Genomic DNA, 24,859 nt, shown 5'->3' with positions numbered 1-24,859 from the left:
TTTTATGTCTTTTATTTTTTAGAAAGATACTATATACGATATAAATAAGTAGTAGACTTTAGGGGTGTTCGTACCCAGTGTATTAATGGAAGTTCAGTAGCTTTTATCTCCGTGAAGGGGGAGCCATAAGATAAGGTAAAGGCCAAAGAGGAGGACGGATATTGGAGGGGTGTACCTTGATTTTTAAACATCGTGGTGGAAAGGTAATTTAGAAAGAGCTAAGAGGGGTATATGTAACTTGCATGTGATTAGCAAACTGCAAAAGATGATATGTACACTGTAATCTGTATAACTCTATTCTTTTGATTGATTATAATAAAGTATATCTTACTATAATCATATGTGATAAAGAGTCTTTAGAGGAATACATTGAATACAGGACATCGATTACCAGATTTGCATCACACCCTTCACTTCGAGACTGGGCTGGAAGTTCAGTAGAACTTACCAGGGCTCCAGGACGTTCGGAGTACTTGAGTTCGTCCCCGAGACACCTCATTGTGAGGTACTGCTCGTGGGAACGTGAGGTCTGAGCTCGGCAAGGGGTCCGTGGCTCACGACAGAGGCGCGGCGATTAATAGCCTCATCACCCTCACCATTTATCAAGCAGACTCGCTGGACAAACAGGGTAAGCTGGAGAGGAAGGCGGGGTGTTTACGAGGCTCACTGCTCCAGAAGCCAGCTGCAGTGCAGTCTGACCCAGCTTCCAAGCAACAGCCGGCTACAACCTGGACTGTGCATTTACGTCCTGCTGAGAGGTAACCACAGAGCCTTGGGTCCTGGGAAACATGTTGTAGGTAGATACGTTTCCACCAGTAGAGCGAATACCCCCAGCATTTCATGTCCTAATGTGCCTGCTTTTCCCACCTTATGAAATGAAAGGCGTATTTCAGGCAAATGTCAAAAGCACAAAATCCCTCACTCTGCCTATAAATCACACGCTGCATCACCATTAAGGCCAAGCAGGCCGTTTGCTAGCGGCAGCTGCATCTGTCTCTCACACGCCCTCCTCCTCGTCTGTGCATCAGCGGGGAATGAATGGGCTGAGCGGGCTTCTGCTCACTGGCCACTAGGTTTTACATATTGGGAAAGAGACCTGACACCTGTCCTCTCTTTCCCTTGAGCTAACTCTAGGAGGTTGCACCACAGCACAGGTTTGGTAGATAATGATGAGATATAGACCTTTGAACACTTCATACTTGTTTTTCCAGTAGAGCCATTTGATAATAAACTTATTGTTAATAAAATAATCAAATACTATGCAGTCCGTCATGGGCCTAAAGCCAATTGCCATACATAATTAACGTTACCTACATAACCATAGGTTCTCAACTCTTACTCATGATGCCTACCAGTATATGTAGAGGTGTTTCTTTACTATTTACAGAGGACTAGCATCACTCCACAGCCACACCGTCCATTTCTGTTCATTTTTTAAGGGGCAACGAACACTGGAGTGGGTCTGTAACATTGATTGACAACTATGAGTACGTTTTGTATGATTCTCATTAGGTGTGTCCAATTACCAATCTCATCTGAATTCTACAGAACATTTTGTTTAACAAAAAATAATTTATCAGTTAAATTAAGGATATGACACAAACTGGAATCATTCAATTAGAACCCTACAAACAGCAATCTAAGTTTATGGAAGATTAGGCATAATATCGAACATATGATTTTGCAAAAATCATAATAGAGGGTAAAAAGGTTGGGACCAAAGAGGCATTTTCAATACGTTACGTCATTTCACAGCAGCTCAGGCTCTGAATAAATGCAGCAAGACGTGACAAACCTGGAGGTAAAACATCTTCTCTTTTGCCACGGACACAAATGGGAGAATGAACATGGCCTTTCGTCTGGTCTCCAGGACTCTCTTCAGAATCAATAACTCTGAGACTAATGTCTTACCGGCGCTGGTAGGAGCTGAAAAGAATGACGGAGAGGAAATGCTCTTTACTTAGCCAAGCTGACTCAAACTGCCTCCAGTCCATAAACAGGCTTCCCGGAAGGCTAAAATTAATATGCATTACTGTTTAGTACAAGAGGTAGCTTCGTGTACACTGACAAACCCAGCTCAACCATATAACACCAGCCTGCCTGCCAGCTAAATGTCACGAAGGACTAGACGCCGTGGAAATATTGTTTGGAGGGATCAGTGAACCCATAAAACAAGCAGGGCAGTCTGGGAGGCAGACTGATAGATGCAGTCACAGCGTTTAGAGACGTGCATAAATTCCGAGCTCATGGGGGTTGCTCCGGATTTACAGGGCACTCCAAAATGGATCCCACATTGTGGGGTGGGAGGAGCCAAGTTTTCCAGTCCAGGAATGAATTAAATTGTGAAATCCTTTATTCCCCCCCATTTCACCACTACTTGCCAAAAATGAGTTCTGACTGCATTGTGCCAACCTAATCTTGCAGACTGGGAAAGCGCAGATAAATGCACACTCTTCTAAATCTCTTGACTCATTTATTTATTTATTTTTCTAGGTAGTTGCAGTGGTGTGTGTCTGTGTGTGTGTGTGTGTGTGTGTGTGTGTGTGTGTGTGCGTGCGTGCGTGCGTGCGTGCGTGCGTGCGTGCGTGCGTGCGCGCGTGCATGTGTGTCCCAAGTGTTAGGGTAAGAAGGTGAAGGGACATATTCCAGCCGTGATGGCAATTTTCATTTGAATTAATCCAAATATACTATTTTTTTATTTTTTTTATTTTTTTTTTTTTACTAGCGGCAACACTGATTTGTTTAAACACTTGTTACTGTCATTTCAGTCATATCGCATTGCTTCACATTAAATATTGGTTCAATTAATAAATTATTTTGACAAACACCCAGCCATAATTATTGCTTGGCTACAATTGTTAATTAATATTTAAAGGTTGAATAGGTAAGATTTTTGTGTTTTAACAAGACCATTGTAAATCCCTTCCTATTGTTGAAAAATGCTCACAGACATGTTGACTCACCCTCTGCCTGTGTTTATAGTCTTTAAATTTGGGATTCAAAATATACAGTTGACAGGCCGTCACTCTGTAGCAAAACATTATACAGCTCTACAATAATACAAGGTCAATGGTTGAAAATTGCTTCTAATTGCCACAGCCAATGGCGTGGGAGCTTACTCTGACTGTTTGTGGGCAGCTGCCCAAATTGCACTCCAGACAAGCGACCACTGAAACTCTATACTATTGCTTATTATCCAAGCGAAGACTACATATCTAGTTCTAAAACAATACCAGTTCGCTATCAGTAGCAACAAGCAAATTAGTCATAGTCCACAAATCTTGCTCGGTGGATATTTGTCAATTCGGTAAGCTAATTAATAGCTAATGTGCTTGTTGCTTCCAATAACGAACTGGTGTCGTTTTATAAATATGTATTCTTTGCTTGGATAATAACCAATAGTATACTACAGAGTTTCACTGATCGCTTGTCTGGAGTGCAATTTGGGCAGCTACACATTCCTTTCTATCTCTTTGTGTTCATTCATGTGTGTTTAGCTAAACTTTTATTTGTCTCAAACTGTAAGTTACAGTTGCATCGTTTGTGGTAGACCATCATATCTTAGTTATATAGCCAGCTAGTTACATAGCCAAACACTATGAAAACACGGCAGGCGCGGTCGTGTTTGGCAGCTTTCCAAAACTCCATGAGAACACTGAACTGTATAATAACGCTTCATATTTCACGTTATATTCATAGACTGTGGAAAGTCAGTGTTGTGGTCTGAGTGTTTGTTGCTGCAATTCCTCTCTTAACCATTAGGGGTCCAAAATTACCTATTGCACCTTTAATATTAATAATCAGTTTGATGATTTCTTGCTCCGGGAGTTGAAATAGTGTGATTTTTGCCTTTGTTGCAAAGATCATTTCACAGCATCTTTGAAGCCTATTCCTGTGTCTGTGTCGCCTCGGTTTATGCATGCTCTTCAGTGGCAGAGAAAATTATCCAGAGCGACGTACAGTTGATTAGACTAAGCAGGAGACAATCCTCCTGGAGCAATGCAGGGTTAAGGGCCTTGCTCAAGGGCCCAATGGCTGTGCGGATCTTATTGTGGCTACACCGGGGATCGAACCACGGACCTTGTGGGTCCCAGTCATTTACCGTAACCACTACACTACAGGCCCAGTTCATTACCTGCAAGAAAAGAAAGCCAGCGCCGGATTTGAATTTGAGGGCCAGATTTGATATTCCCAGACTTACCCGAATAGACCAAGTTCTTTCCCTCCAAAACTTTTCCCAGGGTGAGACACTCGGCCTGCCACTCGAACATCTGCACCACCCCGAGACTCTGATACCTCTCAAGGACGGCCTTAGGGAGACCCCAGTTAGACAGTAGAAGCTTGTCAGACTGATCGGCAGGAACAGCCATGTGAACACTGTGTCCTGGGAGAAAAAACAAACAGCTGCACAAATGAGTTATCCAAACATGACAACCTATTTGCCAAAACCGCTGAGAGTAAAGGCCTGTTTGGTTTACAAAATGCAGAGACAATACAAAGGCAGGCACCCAAGGTCTCATACAGTAATGCGGCTAACAACCTACTCATCTTCACTTTTAGTGATACCTGTATCACTTTTTGATTAATGGTTTGTGGAGGAGTAGAAGAACAATGTCATTGTCAGAGTGCTAAGAACTTACTCATAATAAGAAGCTATAGACACTCGGTTATCAGCCAACCTGGGTAAAACACGTATTTGAAATACTTAAACTGTTAAGATCAGGGTTCTACGCTAACACTTTTTCCAAGGAGCACATACTGAATAATTACGAGGACAATAACACATCCTAGTTAGTTAATGTCCTCCTAAATTATTCTTAGTTAGCACACATGCATTACATTTTCCTAAATGGGAGCACTGTCGAGCCATTTTAGACACTATTAAAAGCCATTTACCTGGCTCACCAGGTGTGTCCCCTAGTGTGCTGAGGTTCAGCCCAGGTGGCGGAGTCAACACAGAGGAGGAGGCGTTTCCCACAATGCTCTGCTGGTGGAACCTCCTCTTCCTCTCCAAAGCTGCAGCCATACGGGTTGGGCTGAAGAGGATGTAGTCACCAGAGGCATCCAGGGGAGAGCGAGTCTGCTGTGGGCTGGCACCATCACCAGAGTTGGCAGCCTCAAAACGAGACCCCACTGAAGCAGTGCTCTTTTCCACCAGAGCTCTCTTCTGAGACGCTGCACCAGATGAATCCCCATAATCCGGGCTGGCCCTTTGTCGTTTGTGCTTGGCTTTTCGGGGACTGTTTTCACAAGCTGCCCGTCTCTGCCCCTGACAGCTCTTGGCGCTCCTGCCATCTTCGCTGAACAAAAGCTTTTTGGCTAAATCCGTGCAATCTCTCGATGTCCTCGAGTGGGTCTTTGAAGTTTCTAGTTCTGGTAAAACGGGAACTGCTCTCGCGTTTGAACGTCTCGTTTCCCCAGCGCCCAGAACATGCGACTGCTGAGAGCTTTTAGATTTGATTTTGGTAAATTCAGGCCCCTTTTCTGGGACCACCCTGTTAGATGTGGACCCTGTGAGGGGATTTTCCTGGGGTCTGGTTGTCACCACTGCATTCAGTCTCTTCTTCTGTAGGTCATCCGCAGCACTGTGGGCATCCAGTGCTTGTAATATATCCTCATCCAGAGCCAGAATGGAGTCTCCGGTCCACTCCTGTTTTTCTCTTGGCTTTCAAAGAAACAAACTGTCATTAATAGCACCTTTCAGGGAAAACAATACAAGTGCGATTAGCTCCTCGGCAGGGGTCAGTAAGCTAACCCAGTTTCTTATTGTTCGGTGAAGGGCCGCAGTTCAAAACCCGCAGCAGAATAGACCTGCCGTACTCCAGTTACAAACATCAAGATGCGATTTCGGAGCGGTTTTTTGGCGCTGTACTGAAATCAGACTCACCTTGTTAACCATTTCTATATGGCTTATGCGCGCACTTTTGCAATCTGGTTGCTGAAGGCGCCGTGAACATCGTGGTGTCTCAGGTTCAACACCAACTGGAGGGCTGTATAATGAGATAGAATACATACACCGACTGTAGAGGAGATGAGTACATTTCTTTCATTTTATTGTAATTCTGTAAATGAATAACGTATATTTACACATGGAACGGTTTCATGTAATGACTTCACAACGGAAATCCAAAGCAACTTACACAGCTGATATTCTTTACATACAATCCATTTACACAGTTTGATAATTACAGAAAGAATTCAAGCCAAGTATCTTGCTCAAGGGTACAACGGAAGTGTCAACGCTGGGGATCGAACCTGAACCATCCGAGTTGCAAGTCCAGCTCCCCAACTATTGTTACATTACATTTTCACTTCATTATTTTAAATATAACTATACATATGACGTTTTAACGTGACTTAGGTTGTTTCTAATTTTACACTTTACAATTTTGGCTATTTTACATGGACACGAGTTGGATTCGCACCTTTTTCTCTTGATGACCTGGTGCTGTCCCATGTAGAACTTTCGTTTCGATTGTGGGCCTGAGGTATACATTGTTAGACTAGGTAAGCTAGCAAGCTGATTGTGCCACAAAAACGTCTAATTGTGTTTTACAGCTTGCCAGCTAACGTTACTGGCTACTAAAACATAATATAATCTCTTGATTCTCTGAAGGCAAAGCTCTTCATAATTATGCAGCTGCTAGTTATGTAGCAAACTAGCACATATTTTATAAATTAAGGTGACAGTTAAAAAACACTCCATGACTAAGTCATGACAGCAAGATTACCGTAATTCATAAATATCCACACTAACGTTGGCCAATACCATACCAAGCTAATCACCTAACATTAGCAGGTAACTTACAACTTCTGCTAAAGATAAAAGCAATATATCGAGCAATGTTACAGAAGCAACAAATTGTCTACGTTGCATTATTAGCTAACTTTCGCTAGCTACTGAAGACAGCAGTCGAATTAGTATTTAGCCATTGTAATACACTTTTCTAGCTGTTGTTGTTTTAAACTAGCTAACGTTAGATACAAGCTACGTAGATACTCGCTAGCTAACTTAGTCGCTAAGTTAACGATAGTGCGCTGGCCTGGCATTAACTAAGCATGCGAGAGATTGCTAACGTTAACGTTACCCAACTAGATTGCTAATGTTACCAAACTAGATGACATTCGTTGTTTAAAAAATATTGTTTTTTCTATTAAATATTTAGGGATAAGGGCGACGAATGAAGAAAATAAATACAAAAACAAACACGATTAATTTTCAAACAAACGAAGCAAAACAAAACTTTGAAAAAGCCGCCGGTACTCAACAAAAATATTCCGACTATCTGCGATTTCCTAGTAGGAACGTTCCACATCAATATTTCCTACAGGCTGGATACGGTCTGTGGGCTGTCCGATGGCAGAGGAATATTCCAGGAGGCGTGATAATACAGTAGATAATACAATGACATATGCAATGCGCTCGGGAAAGAACGAGCGCAACAGAAGACAAGGATGGAGCATTGATGGTAGTGAAAGCAAGGCTACAGTGACATTTAGCTAGTCAGCTGGCGATGTACTGTTAGGAAGATGTATATGGGTCTATATTTTAAAATGCTCTTATGTTCTTAGCTATATCCGATTTCAATGCGTGGGTGGGCTTAAGGACATGATGTTTCACATTTTAAAGAGCTAGTCAGTAGTTTAAAGGTGAGTAAATGTCACTTCGTGTATTTTTCAAGTACAGCCAAGTGCCGATCAGTGCTGTGTTACTTGCCATATTACTGGCTATGACTAGTCATTCCTGTAGATCTTTTAGATTCTGTCATAGTGAACTGGACGAATATAACTGTATAAAAAAGAATTATGTGAATAGCTGCACTGGCGCTGTTAGCGAGCTCGAGCCACTTTATCACGTTGGCATACATAACATTACATCATCGGGAAACCACAAATGCGCATTCTCTGTTTTTAGAATTATTGCAGTGTTTAACCATGCAGCCTGGTTGATTTTTGCTCAGAAACTTAAACCGAGTACGTCAATGTGGTTAGTCTTTTGAGGTTTAGCTCGCCAATTGCCTGCAGTTAATGCAGAGGTTTTGAGTCTCCATTAGAGTGCGTTTATTCTGCAGTAGGGCGTAGCGTCATAGAGAAAAAAAGTTCATGAAATTTCCTTTTTTCTGCTCACCGCGTTGATGTTTGTGTTCATGAATGCCTAGAAACATGTGTGGTGAAGATGATCACCAGTTCTCTTTCTTTTGCTATTTTTATATTCTGTCCATCTCTTAAATTATTACTTGTAATGGGGCTATACGTTTGATAATAAAACAGGTTAGTGGTTATACAGTTATTATGAACTGAATCTACAAGCTGCTACATAGGCTACAAAGCATAGAAATACTGCAAGTGTTAATTAACTCTCCTCTTATCCTCTGTCATAATTTATATAAAATGTACTCTTTGGCAATGGATTGACTTCAGTCAGTCTGTCTCAATCCCCCCCCCCTTCTCTCTTAGCCATGGACAGTTCAGTTACTTTCAGTATGCTTTATTGGCATGACAAATACACTGTGTTGCCAAAGCATAGAAGAAAAAAATAAATAAATAAAGAAGTAAATTGACAATATAAAGAAACACATAGGTACATACACATGCATATTAGATACATTTAATACAATGTAGATCACTAATAATGAATGATTTCATTATTAAATAACTCTCCCCTCCCCCCCAGACTTTGAGGAAAGAACATGGACAAGATCCTGGAGGCTGTGATGATGTCGCCTCACTCCAAGGTAGTGAAGCAGGGGATGGTGAGGCGGGTGGTGGAGTCGGCTGCGCAGCCACTGGACGGCTCGCAGTGCCGGGCCATGTTCCACGTGTCCACCAGGCTCTTCCTGCTCGGCGAGTCGCAGTTCAAGCGCGATGCCGGGCGTGAGGTCCTGGAGGCCTTCGCCCGCCACCACCGGCCCCAGTTCGAGGAGTTCTTTGAGGTGCGCTTCGTCCTGGGGCTCCTCCGCAACGGCTACCCGCCCGTGGGCAGGCGCAGCCCGCAGATCTTCCTTTACCTGGAGATGGGGCTGCGCTGCCTGGCCGACGCGCCCTCCGCTCCGGACCTCTTCCACCTGCTGCAGATAGAGGTTCTGCGCATCGTGTGCGAGCGCCCAGGCCCAGAGCTCTGCGAACAGCTCTCCCGTCTGCTCAGCCGGTGCCCGCGCTGCGTGCCCAGCGGCAACCTGCAGACCGTCTTCTGCCAGCAGCTCATCCAGACCATCCGCCTCTTCCAGTGCCAGAGTCAGCAGGACGACGACATCGTCGTCTTCCTGGAGCGCGTCACAAAGACCAGCGGCATGCTGCAGACCGTCTGGAGGGCCAACGTTGCCGCCATCTTGCCCTCTCTCAAGGAGCTCTTCATTGTCATCTCCACACCCGGAGGTCTGTGGGCCAGGCGGGCAAAACCACCCGCCTCACTTTCAGCTTTCACTTTCTCATTTTCAGTGTTAGACAATCATACAATGAGTTCATCATTTGTGCTGCATTTATGCTGTTTTAAAAAAAGCTAGTAATGTACAGTATGTTTACCTGTAATCAGTGAAAAGGGGGGGGGGATTAATTAATGAGCCTGAAAGTGTTACATGAGGCAGAACTAATGCTAAATGCATATTTGTGTTTCTCCAGAAGTACCCTCCAATGCCCTGGCTAGTGTGGTGCAATATGTGCCTCTGGAGTTGATGGAAGGAGCAGTGCGCAATCTCACCAATGACAAGAACATCTCTGATGCACAGATGCTGACTGCTATCTGCAGGTAAGTAGGTTGGGAGAGTCTGTACCCTGCACCTCATGGTGATGGCAATATTTCCCCATCAGTTGCAGTCACTGAACTGTTATTGTCAATGACAGTTACAGTCGTGGTTGGTGAGTGGTTGTGATATAAAGCAGACATTTTTGGAGTACTACAGAGTGAGTTTCTATGCAATATTCACCTATGACAGATGGCACTAAAAATTCATATAAGTTAATGTGTCTGTATTCCTTAATTTTTTGTGATTTCTTTTGTCTGAAGGACTAGAATTTTTAAAATAAGAACAACAGTTTTGATTATGTTGACCACAATAATTGTGATGAGGATGTTAATGACGGTGATGAAGGTGATCATGATGAATGGACCATTGATGTGTACTGTAAATCTCCCAAATGTTTATAATTGTTCTGAATTTGAAGGAAAACTATGCAAATTTCATGCTCCTGTGTTCACATGGAAAAAACCTCTACCTCCCATTCTATAAGCAATAGTACTGTACAGTGGGACCCAGCTATCACGGCCAAGCAACTGACTTAGAAAACTGAATTTAGTTACTTAATGTGACTGAAAGCTGGCCAGCAAGTTGATTAATGGTGCAAGCCCAGCTCACCACTGTCGTAGCCGATCGTCCCCCCCCCCTTCTATTGGATCATAGAGCTTATGATTTCAGTGTATTGGACACATGCATTTCAGGTACAACACAGAAATAAAAAAAGGTCCATGCCCAGAAGAGGCCCAAGCAATATTTATAATTACAAATACAAGCAAGATATTGGGCAGAAGTGAACACAGACTGAGTGGCCGTGTATAATTGCAATGACTGAGCATGAGAAACTTTTACAACCAACCCCTACTTTGGAACTTTTATATGAATAGTTTCAATTATTTTGCTACATTTCTTCCATGGTCTGGTCTATGCAATGCCAAGCATTCTCATTCACCTTAAGAAATCCTCCTTTTTTGTTTCAGAATGATTGACTGGTTGTCATGGCCATTCACAAAGAACACAGACAAGTGGGCGATTGCTCTGATGAAGGGGGTGGCGGTGGTGAAGAAGTGTGTGATCCTGATTGAAGTGACTCTTGCTAAGATTGAGGAGGTGAGCACACCAGTGTGTGCCATGGATGGAGGTTCTTAACATAATTCAGGAACTGCAGGTCAGACAAAATCTTAATTGCTGTTTGTTGTGATTTTTTCCCTGTAGGTTTTTGCAAAGTTGTTTTACCCGATTGTGCGAGAGGGGGCGCTCTCCGTGCTGTCCTACCTGCTGCTCAGCTTCCAGCAGTCTCCTGAAGCATTCCACTTGGTACCTCATTACATGTTATGTTTGGGAAATTAGCAGATCCATCCGGAGTGACTTAAACCACTTACATTGTATTTCTTTTACATACTGTCCATTTATACATTTGAATATAAACAGTCACAATTCTACAGGGATGTGCTAAAGGGATTACTGCAGGGATGTGCCTTCTGGGACAGCTATATAGTGCAGTCCATAAGTATTTGGACAGTGACACAATTTTGTGTTGTTTTTGCTCTGTACTCCAGCAAACACACAGTAGAAATAAAAACACTCACGTGGTTAAAGTACAGACCTTCAGCTTTAATATTAGGTTTTTACATTCTCAAATTCGGTTCACCCAGTATGGGTGTAAAAAACTCTGCAGATGAAAGTCTGCACTTTAACCACGTGATTGTTTTATTTCAACTGTTTTTTTTTTTGCTGGAGTACAGCGAAAACGACCAAAAAAAATCTGCCACTGTCCAAATACTTATGGACTGCACTGTACAGTCTATAGCAATTACAGTAATTGCTGTAACTGCATAACTGATAATTACCTATGCTGTTTTATTGGATAGTCGCAGCTATTAGATATGCTATGCAGCTAGTCGTAATTTCAAGTCTACGCCTGTGCACTCTGTGGTTAAGTGCATGACTTCAACAGTCAACAGTAACAGGCATATGATTATTGGGAGTTGGTTGTGTAAAACAGGTCCTGTATTTAATTAAAAAGAAATAGATAACAATACATAAATAAAATAAATCAAAATAAATACAAATTTAAAGTTTTAATTCCAGAAATGAGAATTATATTCTAATTTCACATATTACATGTGATGTGTTGTATGGCACGGATATTACTTCTGCCAAGTCGTTTCATTTTCACAAAAAGTGCTTGGTAAAAAACCTGGGTATATGACATTTTGCTGATGACATCTGAACAGATGCAGTATGATGAAGAAAAAATTAAGCCTATTAAATCGGCCTATTAAGGTTTCAGACACATCCTCTTTACCTTGCTAAAGGAAAGATTAATATGTGCATTAGGTTAATGAATCCTGAAGCACCCCTGGATTAGCTGATTGGGCCTTGCCCAAAAGGTGGCCACCCTCTCATTGTAGAGTGGAGTGTCTGTACCTTTAATCTCAGAACCCAGACAATTAGATTTCAGGACAATCTCGCCGACCATCTGGGATAAGTTGCTTGACAATGATGTAGCAGCCTCAACAGATTCTTGGTCAGATTGTCAGTATGATTTCCAAAAGTGTGATGTATTTGACACACACTTGCACAGTGACCATCCGTATGTATCATAGCAATATTTTGTGGTGCTAAAGTTGAGTGTTCTACTTAATTGGAATTGAAGTTCGATGTGATTGGTTTGAAAATATTGGTTACTTTCTGAATGGTGGGTGGTGTTTACTACTCCACCCAGGATGTTCAACACACCACCGTTTCCGTTTAAATAAACCGTACGACCTGAATGTGACCCTGGTTTCAGCAGCGGTACCAACATAACAACTGAAGGGACTGTCCACTTACTAACACACAGCCCTCCCCACCCCAGCTCCTCCCCCAGATCCCACCTCTGGTCTCCTGTCTGTCGGCCGAGGGTTCAGACTCCGCCCAGCAGTGCCTGCGGCAGCTGGTGGAGCTCGCCCACTGCCTCCTCTTCCGCTTCACTGGCTTCCCTGACCTTTACCAGCCCGTATTGGAGGTCATCAAGGTCAGATTCAATGATTTACTATTATACAGGGGCAGCCTGTAGCCTAGTGGCTAAGGGACATGGCTCGATGGCCCGGTGTAGCTGTGATAACTGTGCCCACATTGCTATCCTTTTGAAAATGCCTATCCTCTTATAAAAATACTGTCTGAAGTAATTGCAGCATTCTACTGGTAGAGTACTGTAGGTATGAGATAATAAGCTTTACATTTTTATGCTTCATATCTAAGCAGTGTGTTGTATTGCATCTGTGTTAGTTTTAACATGTTTATAAAGGAATATACTCCTTTTTTTGCTGTTATAAAGCAAAAAGAAGCAAGAAAGGGCATTCCTGCATGTATTCTCTGCTGAAAAAACAGCTATGGGAGCTGGTTGACCAGTTCAGACCAGCTCCCAACATGATATGGTTTAGCTGGTTGACCAGTTCAGACCAGCTCCCAACTTGACATGGTTTAGCTGATTGACCAGCTGGCTTAGACCCAGCTAGGCCAGCATTATGGCCTGCTTGGCTATGCTGGTTAACCAGTTAAGACCAGCTCCCAGCTTGACATGGTTTGACCAGGCCTTCCTGGGGTCTTTGCAGGACTTCCCCAGTCCCAGTGAAGAACGGGTGAAACAGGTGCTGAGCGAGGGAGCATGGACCGCCCAGCGGGCCGACCAGGTGTCCCTCTGTCACCGGCTCACCCCAAAATCTGAGACAGGAAAAACCGGCCTGGTCAACCTGGGAAACACCTGCTACATGAACAGTGTCATACAGGCTCTGTTCATGGCCTCTGAGTAAGCAGTGACTTTGTACACCTCAATGCACATACAAAATTCTCAAAGAGTGCTAACCCCTCCTTCTGGTCCTCTTGGTTGGCTCCAGGCAAGATCAATCGAGCACAAAAATGTATTTGAATCCAAAACAATTATGTATTTCACCCAGGTCTGCTGCTAATTTACATTTTCGTCTACTATTGCATATTTGTCACTCTGACTGGTTTCAGATCTTTAGACAAATTTTCAACAAAGCAAATCTGAGTAAACACAAAACACATTTTTAAAATTATTATTTAATTTACTTAATGTTATCAAACACCCATAATCACTCCTGTAATCCCCCCCTTAGACTTTATACTGATTCCACCGCCTTGAACAAGAATTATTACAACCAAATCCATCCTATAATTTGATATCAGTCCGATTCTTTGCCCACTCTTCTCTACAGAATTGCTTTAATTCAAACAAATTGGTTAGAATTTCAAGCCCTTTTCAGGTCCTGACACAGCATCTCTATTGGGTTCAAGTCAGGACTTTGACTAGGGCACGCCAAAACTGTAATTTGGTTTCTCTTCAGCCATTCAGATGTGGACTTGCTTTTGTGTTTTGGATCATTATCTTGCTGCATAACCCAATTACGCTTCAGCTCATGGACAGATGACTGGACATTCTCCTTAATAATTTTATGGTACAAAGCAGAATTCATGGTCCTTTCAATAATGAAAATTCATCCAGGTCCCGAGGCAGCAAAGCATCCCTACACCATCCCTATCACCACCAGGATTGACTACATGGTGCTTTTACAGTGAAATGGTGTATTTGCTTTACGTCAGACATTTTGTCCAAAAAGTTCCACTTTTGATGCATCTGTCCATAGAACATTATCACCCGGGATTTATTTTTCCAAGGTGAGACCAGCATTGATGTTTCTCTTGGTTAACAGTGCTTTCTGCCTTGCTACCATTCTGAAACAAACAGCTCAAGCTAAGTTTTGAAACAGCTGGTATTTCAAGCTGGTCATAGTTGGATTTTACATCGTGTTACTCCCCGTGAATCGCATTTTTGTCTCTTTCTGAGCTTGAACACTAAACTTAGCTGAGGCTAGGTAGGCCTGCAGTTCTTTGGATGTTCTTCTGGGATCTTTTGTAACTTCATGGCTGAGTTGTTGCTGTGCTTTTGGAGAAATTTTGGAAAGTGAACCACTCTTGGGAAATTTTGCCACTACTATTCCAGGTGTCCATTTGGAGATAATGAGCCATAGAAATGGCTTTGGAGTGTCGTAGTCAAAATCACTCGGTTTCACTTGAACCCAATAGAGATGCTGTGTCAGGACCTGATTTTCGAAAAACCTACCATTTTTGTCTGAATTAAAGCAGTTCTGCCAAGAAGAGTTTCTCCTCCACAGCAATGAAAAGCAATGAAAGACTGATATCAAATTATAGGAAATGTTTGGTTGCAATTATTTCTGCTAAAGGTGGTGCAACCAGTTGTTAAGTTTAAGGGGGCAATTACTTTTGAGGGGGGTGATACCGCATGTGTGTGATAACATCTTTATCTAAGTGGGAATAGAAATAAAATAATGATTAAAAAAATGTGTTTTGTATTTACTGAGGTTTGCTTTGTCAAATATTTTGTCTAAATATCTGGGGGGCAAATAGTTTTTACGGCAGTGTATGTATGTTGCAGTATCTGAAAACCGCAATAAATCTTGTTGCGTTTGCCCACATAATGTTGCCATGTGTTCTGATATCTTTCAAATATTAGTAGCGTCATTTCAGTACATTGCAGCATACTCCGTTTCGTTAAGGGCAGTTGTCTGTCAGTCAACTATTGAAGCAGGGCACTCTGATTGACGGCTCTCGCTGGTCGCAGTCTGAATTCGGCCGGCTGACCGGGGTTGCTAGGCTACCACCTCCCGCTGCCAGATGCTAATTATGCAGTCGTATGAGGAGTTGGAGGTGGCTGGCAGGCATGGTCTTGCCCTACTGTGAGCTTCAATTTCTGCTAATGACCTTCTCCAGGATGTATGCCCGAGTCTTTCACTCTTTCTTACCACAATGTCGATAAGCGATAAAGCACCCAGTAATTACACCTAGCCCCTCGCTGGGGGTCATGGCAGCCATGAAATATCAATGCTGTAATTAACACAGATGTTACAGAATATGAATGATAATACTCAGGGGACAGTGTGCCACTGTGCTTGATAACTGGGCATGGACTGAGGTACATTCTCAGAAAAAATGGTTCCAAAAGGAACCATGTGAACCCTGTCTAGGTCAAGGGTTCTTTGTCAGACAAAATTGTTCTTTGTTTGGAAGCTTTCGCACTTCACACCTAGGATAGATTTCCATGAAGAACTAAACATTTTGTTTTATGGAGAAAAGCCAAATAACCATTTTTTTTCTGAGAGTGCATAAGGCCTAGTGTGGTCCTTAATGAAAGTGTTTGATTTTGAGTAAATGCTCAAAATGAAGACTGTGCTCGTCTTCGGTTTGTACCCAGAGTGGAGAAACTCCTCTCTACTGTGACAAAAAAGTAGACACTTGGAAAAATGGTGCCATTTGAACAATTTTCCTGAATAATTGAGACAGTACAATGAAGTGGGAGGCAACTTTGCTGACAGACTCCGATTAGATTTAGCTTCCAGCCTTTTCATAAATGTCTATCACCCTGCCCTGGTTTTCAGTTTCATTGCTAAGTGATTTTTTTTTTCATTAAAAGAGCAGTTCAGCAAATAAGAAATTAACAGTTTACTTCTGCACTTCTGTGTTAGTTGTTTATTTATGGGGGCTGCATAGGTCCCATAGGTTCTTTTTGCTGTTGAAGGTAAAATGCTTTGCTTGGCTCATATCACTCTACTACTGTACATAACTCTGGATAAGAGCTGACAAGTGATTGTAATGTGGTGTAATGTGATGATTGAGAGCATATGACCACTCAGTTTTGGGTCAATGTGAAATAGCCTAAAATCGCCTGTAGCCATTGTAACTATGCAGTGAGTTATTATTGATTATTTATAATAATAATTATCTCCTGCATTAGCTTTAGACTTGCAGTGATGGCTTTGAAAAACTGTGACCTTCTCCCCCTCATGGGAAAGCTGCAGAGGCTGTTTGCATTTCTTGAACATAGCCAGGTGAGTAAGAAGGATGTATGTACGCGCTGAAAACATTGTCACTGATTGTTTTCATTTTAAAACATTGTCACTACTGCTATAATTTAACACAAAATGTACTGTCAAACAATGTTCTAGACAAAATAAAAAAGATTCCATGACACATAGCATTAACATTTTATGAATGTGATATATTATTTATTTATGCATTTTTAGAGGGGCACCTGGGGTGGAGGGACACACTAAATATTTTGCTTTCCACTGAAATAATTGCTGTAGTGCTGAAATTAAAGGTTTTAAGCCTATCACGGCTCCTACGGTGCAACCCTGTCTTGTTTTTCAGATGTCAGGAAGTGAACATTGTTAATATGACAATTATTAACAGGAGCAGAACAGTATTGCACTAATCCACACAAATCTTTTACACTTGGATTAAACATCTGCTCCTTTTCCAGCGCCCAGCTATTTCTCCAGACACCTTCTTGGCAGCATCTACCCCTGATTGGTTCAATCCTGGCAGCCAACAGGACTGTTCCGAGTACCTGAAGTACCTGCTCGACAGGTGACAGCATTCCTTCCTTGTTTTTTAAAAATGAACATCAACATTCAGTATTCATCAGTTCATCAGTATTTCCATGCCAGGGACGATTTTATTGCTTTTGTTTAATCTACAGGTTATCTATGTGGTCACTTCTAGCACTTGGAACTGTACTTTCCTCTAGGGTTTTCAGTGCACTTGTCCCTGGTTATGGGCACTTTGTTGTATGTCGCTCTGGATAAGAGCCAAATGCCTTTGATCTGTGTACTCCAGTTTAAGCCCACAGTCCAACACATGCAGGTTACTGGAGGTTAATTGGAGAGTCTAAATTGACCCTATGTATGAGTGTGTGAGTGAATGGTGTATGTGCACTGTGATGGATCAGCAATCTGCCCAGGGTCTATTCCTTCCTCTTGTCCAATGCATGCTGGGATAGGCTCAATCACCCCCTGTGACTGACTGGGAATAAGCAGGTTAGATAAGTGATGGATAGAAGATTGCAAAGTTTTAGTTTGGAATAAGTCTAGTTCCAAATTCTCAGGGATCTGCAATATTTAAAAATATTTAAAATTAAGCAATTGACTCAGGAACTGTCTGAATTGACTAACCCCCCTAAACCCCCTCTGATCTACCGTGCAGTCCATTTGTTTTGGACAGTGGTACAATTTATCTTGTTTTTGGCTCTGTACTCCAGCACATTGGACAGCGCAATAAGGTTAAAATGCGTTACCATTAATAAGGTCACCATTAATTTCAGGCTACATCAATATTTGGCGATCCATATAGGAATTCCATCCATTTTTGTACATAGTCAATCTTATGTATTGGAGTACAGAGCCAAAAGAGCAGAAATTGTACCACTGTCCAAATACTTATGGACTACACTGGACCTCCTACCCCCGTCCCCACAGACTCCATGAAGAAGAGAAGAAGAGCAGTCAGAAGGTGCGTGGCCAGCCGGAGAACCAGGCCGGCGACACGCTGATCAAACGCATGTTCGGCGGTAAGATGGTGACCCGCATCCGCTGCCTGCGGTGCCAGAACGTCTCGCAGAAGGAGGAGGCATTCAGCGACCTGTCCCTGGCCTTCCCCCCCCCGAACCACCGCCGGGACGGCAGCTTCATCCTCAGCCCTTCCCCCGCACTGGCAGAGGGGGCGGAGCCCCGAGGCACAAGCCCCTCCCGCCCAGAGAGGCAGGAGGAGCGCGGGGTGAGGGTCATCAAAGTGGAAACGGTGGGTTCCCTGGACCAGGCAACAAACAAGGGGTTCGGCGGAGCCCCCCTCCCAGCCTGGGCCCCGCCGGAGCGCCCCAATTCGCCGGCCTCACTGTCAGTCCCCGACCTCATCAATTTCTTCCTGACACCCGAGATGCTGACCGGCGACAACAAGTACCGGTGCCAGCGGTGCTCGTCGCTGCAGAACGCGGAGAAGGTGGTGGAGGTGACGGAGGGGCCGCACTACCTCATCCTCACCCTCCTCCGCTTCTCCTTCAGCCTGACCACCATGCGCCGGAGGAAGATCCTGGACAACGTCTCCATCCCGCTGGTCCTGAAGGTCCCCGTCCGACTGCCCTCCAGGGGCCCGGAGTCCGTGGGGGCCCGGGAGGTGGGCTCAGGGCCGGAGGTAGAGAGAGAGGGCAGCGCCTACGTCTCCCTGACCTACGATCTGGCCAGCGTGGTGGTGCACTCAGGCCTGTCGTCGGAGAGCGGCCACTATTACTGCTATGCGCGGGAGTGCGACGGAAGCGAGAAGCCTCCCGGAGGGGGCGCCAGGGAGTCGGGTTGGGACGACCCCGCCTGGGCCACGCCCGCCGGGGGGGCGGAGGGGACGCAGTGGTACCTGTTCAACGACACGCGCGTCTCCTACTCCAGCTTTGAGGCCGTCGGCAACGTGACCGCCCACTTCCCCAAGGACACGGCATACGTGACGTTGTACCAGCTCCGCCCGACGCACCGGGCGGAGCCGGGCGACTGCCGCGTCGTGGCAACAGAGGAGCTGCATGGGAGTGAGCCTCTGGAGAGAGAGCTGGTGGAGGCCATCGCTAAAGATAACACTCTGCACCTGCAGGTAAGAGCTTACTCTTTCTGGGTGCAACAGGCCCTTTGAATCATTACATTACAATACATCTGTTTAGTGGACACTCCCTGCTGTAAAATCCAGCTATGCCAGCTTGAGAATTGAGCTGGTCATAGGCTGGGTATGAGCTGGTCAACCAGTTAGTACCGGTAGCTAGCTTGTCTGAGTTGGTCAAAAGTTACGAGCTGTTTAAAAACATAGGTCTGAACTGGTCAAACAGCTAAACCATGTTGACCTGGGAGCTGGTCTGAACTGGTCAACCAACTACCTGCTGTTTCAAAACCTTGCTTGAGCTGTTATACAGAGAAACTCACAAAAGTGCAGTTCACCTGAGTTATAATGGATGTGGCTACAGCTGGCCAACAACATTCCCAGACAGCAAGTGAATGTTGTCATTGATGAAAACCGTGCTAACATATTAAAACAGACACGATATATTGCTTATTGTCTTATTGAGTAGTCTGTAGTCTGTTGTGGATACACTCTTGTAAATTGCCTTAAATTGGTGATATATCCACCAATTTAATACTTGTGCATACTGTTTTTACATTTTCAGAGTCAGTGAACCAAAAGTATATTTTCATATAAAGAAATTGTATCAAATATATTTGAGCTGCATGGTAGGTATAATATGCTAAATTTCATGTAAGCACAGGTGAAAGTGACTGAATCAGTACCTCAGAATTGACTGTAATACACAATTTAGGAACTGTTTTACATGAAGTATCGTGTATATGACACTCTCCTTAATGTTAGAAGGCGCAGTGTCATTGCTGATATAACTCACCTCTGCTTCCATAAATCACCAGACTTTACAGCGACTTGTTCAGTTTGGTTGTCCAATAAACACATACTTGGAGGCAAAAAGAATTCTGACTGGCGATGGCATTGGCCAATGGAAGGGTTCAGGTGGTTAAGGGTCTATGATTCATACATATCTAGTGACCCCCACCAGTTGATCGGGATGTTAACGGCGTATATGAAAGGTCTGTGGAGTGAAATGAAGCAGGCTGGTGACATAACGTGTTTTTCGGAGGAGAATCAAGGTTGCGTATGCTCTCCCGAATCAGCAGTGGGGTTCACATATGAACACAGCTGCAGTTGCAGACACTTGACTATTCCAAATCAGGGTGGGAAATGGACATGCTCAGCCTCCAAGTTTATAAAAAGAAAAAATCTAAATACTGGATGCCACCACTTTGCAACATAAAATCGATTCACAAATACAAAGTGCTGCAGAATTTCGGACAGGAATTGAGAAACAAATGGCACCTTCCGGACTGTAGGAGGCGATATGTAGCAGAGCCGATGTGGATCTCCTGTATAATGGCGTGCGTTGTGCTCACTCGTTGGTTTTAGGAGCAGGAGAGGGGAGTGAGACACAGGGCGGCCCTGTCCCCCTCCGCGGCAGAGCCTCCGGTGTGGCTGAAAGACCCACGGAGGAGGGAACGGTGGCTGATGCCCGAATCGTATGTCCTGAGCCCTAACCCCCGCCCCACCTTCACCACACCCCTACCTTACCACCAATACCTTCTAAAATAATAAGAAAAAAACAACAACATTAGGGTCCAAAAATCTGAGACCACAGCGAGGAGTGCTGGAAAATCCACAATCACCTGCCTCAACCCCATTGACCATTTATGGGGGCACTTGAAGACTGACAAAAGCCAAGCATTCAGTAGCATCACAAGATACTCTTTGGAACATTGTCAAAAAATGCTGGGATAACATGAATCATCAGGTTTTGAGTCCATGCCAGATTGACTCCACGTTGCCATTAAAGCAAAATGTTGACATACCAAATACTAAGAAATTCTTCATTTTTTCAAAGATTAAAATTTTCACTCAAATTATTATGCTGATACTATAATTAGAAATGAAATGCAAAATAGAAGCATTTTCACTAGTGGCCTCAGACTTTTGGACCCCACTGTATATTCTAGGAACACATCTTGATATACTATGTTGAAAAATCCTCTCGCTGGACATACTTGTGAGAGATGCTTCTGCACTGTGCCTGTAAATTCATCTTCCGATGGATAACTGTCAAAGGATCTTCCCAGTGGACCTGGGTTATTCCCTGGGTTATTCAAGGATTCATTCCTATTGACACTTTCTGGGCATCTAACAGAAACAAACATTTTGGGAAATTGGGAGCCCTTTCTCAGCCCTTAACAAACACAGTTGACTGCAGGCCTGCCAGGTTTGACCTGGAAGGAGTTTTTCTTTTCTTTCATTTTCTTTTTCATTGTCTTTGGCTGTTTTTGTCAATTGTAAGTTTTGTTTGTTATTTGATTCTTTGATTTTGTTTGATTCTTTGTTACACTGTAAATGTAATTCGAAAAAATTAGAATTATTAAAATTATAAAATTATATTTTAGAGGTCAGTTCTTTTGCTTCTTGTTGTAGCCCATGATTCTTTATCTAAGTGTTATTTGAAGCTGTGGGTGGTACTCTAGGTCATACACTGTAAAAAATCAAAATTTTAATACATTATTATTATTATTAATATTATTATTATTATTACATGACCCATCAGTCATGTAATAATACCAAAACAGCCAAGGACTTTGCAGGTGTAGTCTCCCCAGGGCTCACAGTGCCTTTATAATAGCACATTTTTGTGCCTAGCTTGACTGTTTGTACACATTAGCTCACCATACTGTATATTTATGGAAGTACTGTTGAGACTGTTTATATGAAAAAACATTTTACATGAGCCAGGTGTCCTCTCTTGGTGTCTCGCTCACAGAGGGACTGAAGAGGACAAGATGGCGGGGTGCTGGGAGCAGGTCGGGGTGCCAGCCTTGTGAGGACTGAAGGCCAGACTGGCCAGCCAAGGACTTGGGGAATCGCAGGTGTAGCCTCCCCAGGGCTCAGAGTGCCTTTCCGTTAGACTAATGTGTCAGGCAGTGGGTTTATTATAGCAAACTGTTGTGCCTAGCTTCTACTGCTTTTACACATTAGCTCACTGTACTGTATATTTACGGAAGTACTGTTGGGACTGTTTATAAGAAAAAACACACTTGCTAGTTACATGGCTTGAGGCACTGTTATTTATTATAGACAGAAGCAGTCACCTGTACATTGTGGTAATTGCAGGTACAAATAAAAATGTAACTGTATATAAAACTAGTGCTTCAGACTGGTGTTTTTATTACTCTTGCATTGCAACTGTAAGTAGGAAACAGCACAAAGACAGGCAGCTTGGAATACATTGTTTATTTGCTGTCAACATTTTTGTTTAGTATAATACAAAGAGAACAACCATGTACATTGTATCCAAAATGTACCATGTTTTTTCTTTTGTTTTTTTTTACCAATGCTATTTTCTCACATATTTCTTCACAAAACCAAGACAGCATACAGTGGAGTATTGACACTTTTATATTGTCATTTTAAAAAAAATCTATGAAGGCAAAAAACACTAAATAAATTAATAAATTATTTCACAAGCTATCCACAGACGCTAATGCTTTACAGTAGTAATGGAAGATAATGAGACATGAAAGCAACTTGAATGACTCATATAAGTAATCAGAAAATACACAACACTTTTCTGTCTTGTTGAAACAAGACAGGGTTAATCCAACATTACGCATGTGTGTGCACTTCGGTCATATACAAGCATTCTCTACAGCAGGCGTTTCTGTCTCATTTCACAGAAAGACAAAATAAAAAAATTAAATAATTGCTGAAAAGCCAAATTCCTCCTTCAGGGAATGCATCAGTACTGCGTTGTTGAATCTTCTAGAATTATGGAATAAATTAAATGGAAATGTGGTCGAAAAAGCTGGGAATTCAGTAGTGGGCACGAGAGAGTGTTGAAATGTACAATAGGGTAATCTGGATCCTAGATTCTCTCTAGAGTCTCTGGAAAGGAAAGCTGCTTATCTCACAAACTCACAGTAGGGTGACCATGACTTAGCCAGTAAATATGTGTCTGACATTACTGTGAAATATTCTTGGGATTTGGTGATGGCTTAAAAAAAAAAAAAAACACAAACCAAAATAATTCTGCACACCAAAAGAGCTTAATTCGACATTGCCCCATCTTCCAAATTAATCAGAAATGCTGAAATGTTAGCAGTGATATACACTCAGTATACTGTGCACATTAACACAATAGGGTATCAACAGTTTCATCCATTTTCAGTTGGTCCATGGCACCTGCTATACTTCAATAAATACTGTATTACCCTCTTCTCAAAACTGAGGCCAGTAAAGGATGCAAAAATATATCTCCAATATATTACTTCCTGCATATATACCTGCCAGGATAATTTTGCTTATTTTGAAAACTCTGCTAATTTTTATAATATTTAGTTAATATATTTTTTTTCATTGAGATTGAATAATTAGTGGATCCAGCCCACTAATAAGTCTTGAACTCAGTGCATGCCAAAGTAATTTAGCTGAAACTATTATTGCTCCCATTTCCTCTTCATTAAATAAACTTTGAAACATAAAAAAGAAACATAACATACAACTTTTTTTCATGTTATTAGGATTCTATTCACATTATATAATTGATTTATGTGACGTGGCACTTCTATAACACTAATTCATTACATATTTCCTTAGAATGCTGGGACAATTACCTTTGGTCAAGACAGTGGTAATGCTGAAATTGTGTTGTGTGAAACTGTAAATAAACTACTGTAATTTCACTATCTCGCACAGCGAGCATTCAGTAAAACAAAGTAATGTGAAGCCAACACAATTTCGCCAAATCTCCTCTCTACATACTCACTTTGAGAATCTTTTATCAGTTGTGAAACTAGCAAAAATGACATGCTCACAAATATGACACATCAAACAATGTCATATAAATCTTGAGCTTTCTGTGAACAGCAGATTGAATACAAACTCTGAGAAGTTAAAAGCTAGGCAGACAAGATGGTTGCTTGCACAAGTAATGTGTCACATAGCCCATTAGTGAAGAGCAGAATGTGAACACATCTGTAACAGTGTGATGCCATTATGCATGTTTTTTCACATTTTTATTTTATTTTAGTTACAACAAAATGCTAGTTAATTGTCAAGGGGGGCTATTCAGTCCTCCAGGACTAAGTCCAAAATTTGTCTTTGCCTAACACAGTTAAAAAAATGATTACTTTTTTTCATTTTTTATTAATGGCCAGTTGTCTCTCCATTCTATGCAAAAAAATTAAAGACATTTCACAAACAAATAATTCAATGCAATACAGAAACACTGAAGATCCTTTTATGCTTGCAAGTATATGACTGTAAGGATCAAGCACTGCAGGTGCTAGAAACCTATTGTTTTTGTTCCAATTAATTTTTTTCTGGTCATTGGCCGCAACTGTTATCTGTTATTTTAGTCAAAAACTAAACTTGGTAGACCTTGTTGAATGGCTGAACTCTTTGATTGATGTTATTTCTTATTCTTTACACTCTCAATCAAATTAATTCATAAAAATAGATAATTTTTCATTCAATTTTCCATTAGTCTCATTCCTTTTAAACGGGGGTTTTCACTTGCAATTTCATTTGGGTATGAAAACAAATTATCTAATTTTTGACACACACACAATTTGCAGTAGTAAAAGTGCTTTTCAGTTGCTGTAAACACAGAGAAAAAAAATAAACATTTGACAACA

General features: G+C 42.3%; 2 protein-coding genes across 2 annotated transcripts in view; one reads left to right on the top strand and one right to left on the bottom strand.

Annotated features, from left to right (window-relative positions):
- The window catches only part of polq (polymerase (DNA directed), theta), a 50,536-nt gene extending 43,427 nt beyond the window's left edge, over window positions 1–7,109 (bottom strand). Inside the window, 5 exon segments of the mRNA XM_061249401.1 lie at window positions 1,796–1,926; window positions 4,202–4,384; window positions 4,897–5,665; window positions 5,888–5,990; window positions 6,426–7,109. Coding sequence (XP_061105385.1) covers window positions 1,796–1,926; window positions 4,202–4,384; window positions 4,897–5,665; window positions 5,888–5,990; window positions 6,426–6,496 — 1,257 coding nt within the window. The 5' untranslated portion in view covers window positions 6,497–7,109.
- Window positions 7,110–7,389: 280 nt separating this feature from the next.
- Window positions 7,390–22,370, top strand: LOC133134091 (ubiquitin carboxyl-terminal hydrolase 38-like). Its single transcript, XM_061250506.1, has 12 exons — window positions 7,390–7,650; window positions 8,675–9,375; window positions 9,619–9,745; window positions 10,712–10,841; window positions 10,947–11,048; window positions 12,592–12,750; window positions 13,331–13,524; window positions 16,549–16,642; window positions 17,077–17,183; window positions 18,071–19,226; window positions 20,595–20,704; window positions 21,988–22,370. Exons 2-12 carry the CDS (start codon window positions 8,691–8,693, stop codon window positions 22,046–22,048), a joined length of 2,925 nt encoding a protein of 974 aa, XP_061106490.1. The 5' UTR covers window positions 7,390–7,650; window positions 8,675–8,690; the 3' UTR covers window positions 22,049–22,370.
- Window positions 22,371–24,859: the final 2,489 nt, after the last annotated feature.

The sequence above is a fragment of the Conger conger genome, chromosome 7 (genome assembly GCF_963514075.1).
Source record: "Conger conger chromosome 7, fConCon1.1, whole genome shotgun sequence".
In the NCBI taxonomy this organism is placed as follows: domain Eukaryota; kingdom Metazoa; phylum Chordata; class Actinopteri; order Anguilliformes; family Congridae; genus Conger; species Conger conger.
This window is presented reverse-complemented; position numbering and strand designations above follow the sequence as displayed.